This window comes from Cucurbita maxima, unplaced genomic scaffold, assembly GCF_002738345.1.
Source record: "Cucurbita maxima cultivar Rimu unplaced genomic scaffold, Cmax_1.0 Cma_Scf00017, whole genome shotgun sequence".
NCBI lineage: Eukaryota > Viridiplantae > Streptophyta > Magnoliopsida > Cucurbitales > Cucurbitaceae > Cucurbita > Cucurbita maxima.
This window is the reverse complement of record NW_019272033.1, coordinates 895,392-900,327: the sequence shown is the minus strand read 5'-3', so window position 1 is coordinate 900,327 and position 4,936 is coordinate 895,392. Positions and strand designations below refer to the sequence as shown.

The 4,936-nt window shown below is 34.6% G+C and overlaps 1 protein-coding gene across 1 annotated transcript in view; it reads left to right on the top strand.

Annotated features, from left to right (window-relative positions):
• Nucleotides 1-3,880: 3,880 nt before the first annotated feature.
• LOC111491969 (RNA-binding KH domain-containing protein PEPPER-like) overlaps nt 3,881-4,936 on the top strand; it is a 10,500-nt gene continuing 9,444 nt past the window's right edge. Inside the window, exon 1 of the mRNA XM_023141077.1 lies at nt 3,881-4,339. Within this exon, the coding sequence (XP_022996845.1) occupies nt 3,947-4,339 (393 nt within the window). The 5' untranslated portion in view covers nt 3,881-3,946. The remainder of the gene's footprint in view (nt 4,340-4,936) is intronic.

Below are 4,936 nucleotides of genomic sequence, written 5' to 3'. Positions count from 1 at the left end.
TTTTTTCCCCCCCCCCCCCCCAACCAAATCAAATCTAAATAATACCTTTAATTGTTGGATTGAAAAATTTTAAAACCCAAATGATGTTTATTAAATAATAAATTTAATTCAATTCCATCATAAATTTTTTAAATGAGAGTAATTTGAGACATTTTTAGACCTAAATCCCTTTTCTCTTCCGCTCCCTACAATTCCAGCCACTTGTTTTAATAGCTTGTTTCTTGGGTGGCTCGCATCCAGGGTGGTGCGGCTGAACTAGAGTGAGCTCAACAGTCGGCCTATGCTTCTGGGCACATGCGTAAAGGTATGATTAGTTTCACAAATCTCACTGCACTGACCATAGTAAATTCCTTTTCATTCTATCAAAATGGAGATCTAATTTAAACGATCAGGTACAACATCACATTTGACACTTGAGGAAGGTACAACCCAATTATAAGGTAAATCAACAGATGTTACAATAATACGTAGATGAGTTTTGGCTGGTAGAACCACTCTATTGTCCATTTATAATAAACGTGATTGACCCAATTCTAGATCATCTTCTTGAAGCGTATGTAAAAAATTACAATATATATTTCGAAAAATTACCTTTTAACCCATTAAAAATTATTTTTTAGAATGGTCTGAATAAATAATTATAAATAAATAAATTAGTATTAAAAAAAAGTATATTATAAAATAATTTGATTGAAAACCTATGAATTGATTTGATCGGATTTTCTCGGTTACATTAATGTAAACAATAATTTCCAAATCACATGGAAAACTATGCATTATAAAAGCTAGGGCATTAAATTCACACCGCTTGCAGGAGGGGGGGGGGCAAATTGGTAATTGAGATCCGCAAATGGGACCATGCCCATCGCTGCAGTGTGAAAGTTTGGATATCCACTTTGTCAGTGAGGGGTGCCACGAGAGAAAGAGGAGACATGGGGTATCTCTTATCTGATGAGGTGGCAGGTAGTGATTGGAGGAGGTAGATTTTATTAGGGCAGAGGTGGCATGGCGATGATGGAGTTGAGAGGGGTCACGTGCATGAAGAAGAATGACGTGGCTGATTTGTCTGAAGCGAGCAATGATTGGGACCTTTTTGGTATCTTTTGAGGGATTATTTGTGGCAATTGAATGTCAAACGTTGTGCTTATTGCCTTCAATCACTTGTGATTACGTTTCAAATTTTAAAATACAATTTTTTTTTTTTCACTTTTTAGATATTTCCCCAAAATATCTAAACAAAATATATATATGTAAATATGAAAATTAATCTTATTTTAATATAGCGTTATTTTATAATTATATATATATATGAGATTACATATCGGTTAGAGATAGAAATAAAACATTCCTTGTAATGTGTGAAAACTTCTCCTTAATAGACACATTTTAAAACATTGAGGGAAAGTCCGAAAGTGAAAACCCAAAAAAGACAATATTGAAAGTTTTGAGCGGTTACAAATGGTATTAGAGCTAGATACGGAGTGATGTGCCAGTAGAACGTTGAACCTCAAATGAAGGTGAATTGTGAGAGCCCACATTAGTTGGAGAGAATAACGAAACATTTTTTATAATAATGTGAAAACTTCTAGCAATACTACATTAACGAGCTAAAACAGACAATATTTGCTAGCAATCGTTAAATGAAATTCAGCATATTTTAGCGGTCATTAAATGCTAATCTAAAAAATTGAAAAATAAACAAAACCCCATATGATTTTATGGTAACAAAAGTATACATTCAAGCAATTTGAAATTCACAAATGAATTTATGACCCAAAAAAAAAAAAAAAAAAATTATCTTTGAAATGGATAAGGACAAGGATGTGGTTCTTGGGATTGGCTCATTCTCTTTGTGCAGCCCTACTCATTTAATTCACTCTCTCATGCACCTCTCACATTTTATCTTCTCTCCCATGCACCAATTTCTGATTTTTTTAAAAAAATAATAAATAAATAAATAATATATCTCCCCCGGATTTAAAAACCTAATTAGGAGCTACGGATAGCTCGGACTCTGAAGATTCATCCGCTCGCACTTATTAAATTGAGAAACATACGTTTTTCTTTTTTTAGTACAAAAGAAAGGTTCGAAAGATGGGTAATATTGCAACATTTAAAATAATAAATAAATTTTTTAAATATACACGGAATCAACCCGATATTTTAACTAAAAAGAAAAATTATTTTTTTCTATACAAATATTCTTATAGAATTACGTTATTTATCGATCACCAATGGATAACATAATTCTTATTATATATTTGTTTTATCTACGGCATACGGAGAAGTACCTTGTCTTGTACTTACTAGCATTTGATTGTATTCCTTCTAATTTAAGATCGTTGAAAGTTCAAATAAATAATTTTTCGAGATCCGTATAGGTTCGATAAAATATATAGTTATTAAGATACGGGGGAGTTCGAAAAGTTGTTTCGTTTTCGATAAAAGATTTGGAGGTTGGAAGGATGCTATGGGCTTATCCCATTTTGGCCTTTCTTATGATGGAAATTAAAACCCATTCCCCTTAGTATTGTAAATTATGGGCAAAAGCATGGGAATCCATTTTTGGTCCATGCGTTTCGACTTTGATTTGGATAAGTCTATCGATTAATTGATTTGTTCGTGGATGAATTATACGTGCTCTGATACTATTAGAAGTCAATTTAAGCATAATTCAATGGGACGTTAGAAATTTGAATCTTTTACTTTAGTTTGTTGAACGAAAAAAAATAAATATATATGAGAGGTGAATATAGGTAGAGTGTAAAGTTGAGTTGGCTCGACTTTTTAAGTATGTGTTTAGGGTGCAGTCAAGAATTGAAATATTTGTCGATGTATTGATAATAAACATCCATAAAATAAAAATCATGTATTAATCTCAATAGGACGATATACATTAAAATTGTGATATAAGTTTTTTTAAAATAAAAAAATTAGACTTTCACGTGGTGTCCGGTGCACCCTTGACGACCCTTGAAAATTTGGAGGACCGAGTGCCTCCCATGCCCGGTCATACTCATAACTGCATCAAGTCTGTGAACAACCTCTGGTTAGTAGAACAATGTAGGCGAAGGAAGTCAGCAAAATGGATCTGTAACCTTGGGAAAAGGATTGGCATGGTGAGGGCGAACGAGGAATTGAGATGTTTAGACGTTGAAAATAAAAAACTGTCATAAAAAATTACCTAATTATTAATTTAAATAATTTTATAATTAGTTTATTTACTTAAATAATAAAATATTTGTCAGCGGTTAACATTTTATCTATATGTTTCTATAAAAGTGAAGTTATGACATCGATATGAACATTAAAATTGTGACGTTTTTAGGTTTGTAGAGACTAGTTCGTGTCCTACGTTTCATTTGGACTAAGTGTGAGATCCGACCTCGGTTGAGGAGGAGAACAAAACACTTTCATAAAAAGTGTAGAAACCTCTCCTATCAAATAAGTTTTAAAAATCGTAAGGGGAATCCGAAAAAGCTTAAAGAGGACAATATTTGTTAGCGGTGGGTTTGGGTTGTTACAAATGGTATTAGAGCCAAATACCGAGCGATGTGTTAGTGAGAAGGTTGAGCTCCGAAAGGATAGACACAAGACGATGTGCGAGTAAAGACGTTGGACCTCAAATGGGTGAATTTGGGGGGTCCCACATCGATTAGAGAAGTGGATGATGAGATCTCACATAGTTTGGAGACGATAGCAAAACACCCTCTTTTAAAGATGTGGAAACTTCTCTAACATCATAATATAATTATAACTGCTTTAACCTCTTTTAGCATTTACAAAATAAATTAATAATCGATGAATATTAAATTAAAAAATAAAAGTAATTTACATATAAATTAAAATTAATTAACGAATTTATTTCCTCTTTTCCTTTTCTCTTCATTTTCTTAAAACCTCTGCAACTCTTAACCCTAACTCAATAGACTCTTCATCTTTCTCGATGGCCACCAACACAGCTACGGATAATGGCTCCACTGATGCCAACGCCCTCAATTTCAACCCCGAAAGCTCCCCACTTGCCTCCGTAGCGGCTGCAGAACCAGACTCTATGGAAGCCGGTGGCGCTGAATCCGACCTCGATCCCTCTAACCAAGACTACTTGTCTGCTCCGGCTTCGGATTCTGCAGACCATGATGAAAGCCCCAACCATACCGACGCTTCCGATAAAAAGTGGCCCGGATGGCCCGGAGACTGCGTGTTTCGGCTTATTGTACCGGTCGTTAAAGTTGGAAGCATTATTGGGCGCAAGGGCGATCTTATCAAGAAGATGTGCGAGGAAACTAGGGCTAGAATTCGTGTTCTTGATGGTGCTGTTGGCACTCCTGATCGTGTTGTGAGTGTTTTTTTAACCTGACCTCTCTCTGGTACCTGTTTTTTTTTTTTCGAGTCAAAAGCAATCTCCATTTTTGGTTCCCGAGGTTTCGGGGGAAAAAAGAGAGATCATTCTCCCATCATTGGTTGGTTCCATGAATTTCACAATAGTTTGTAATAACAAGTTATTTTCTAATTCTTTCACAAAAGCCGCAACTCTGTTTGATATTAGGTTAACTAGAATATCAATTGAACTTATTGGGGAACAAAAGGAGCTTATGTTAAACCTTTTTTTGGTTGTTCAATTGAAGCTTGATCTATAATGGAGGAGGTGCTTCTGAATTCTTCCTTTAGGGAGAAGTTCTAGCTTTTGTGCAATTTTGTGGGACAATTGGTGCGAGTGGAATAATAGAATCTTTAGAGAGGTGGAGAGATCAGGTGGGGAGGTTTAGGAGGTGGCTATGTTTGATGCCTCCTTGGTTGTGTCTTTCACTACGTCTTTTATACTTATGAGCTTGGTCTTATTCTTTTGGATTTGAGCCCTTTTCTGTAGTTAGGGTTAAGACTCTTTTTTTTTTTTTTTTTTTTTTTTTTTTTTTTTTTTTTTTTTTTTTTTTTT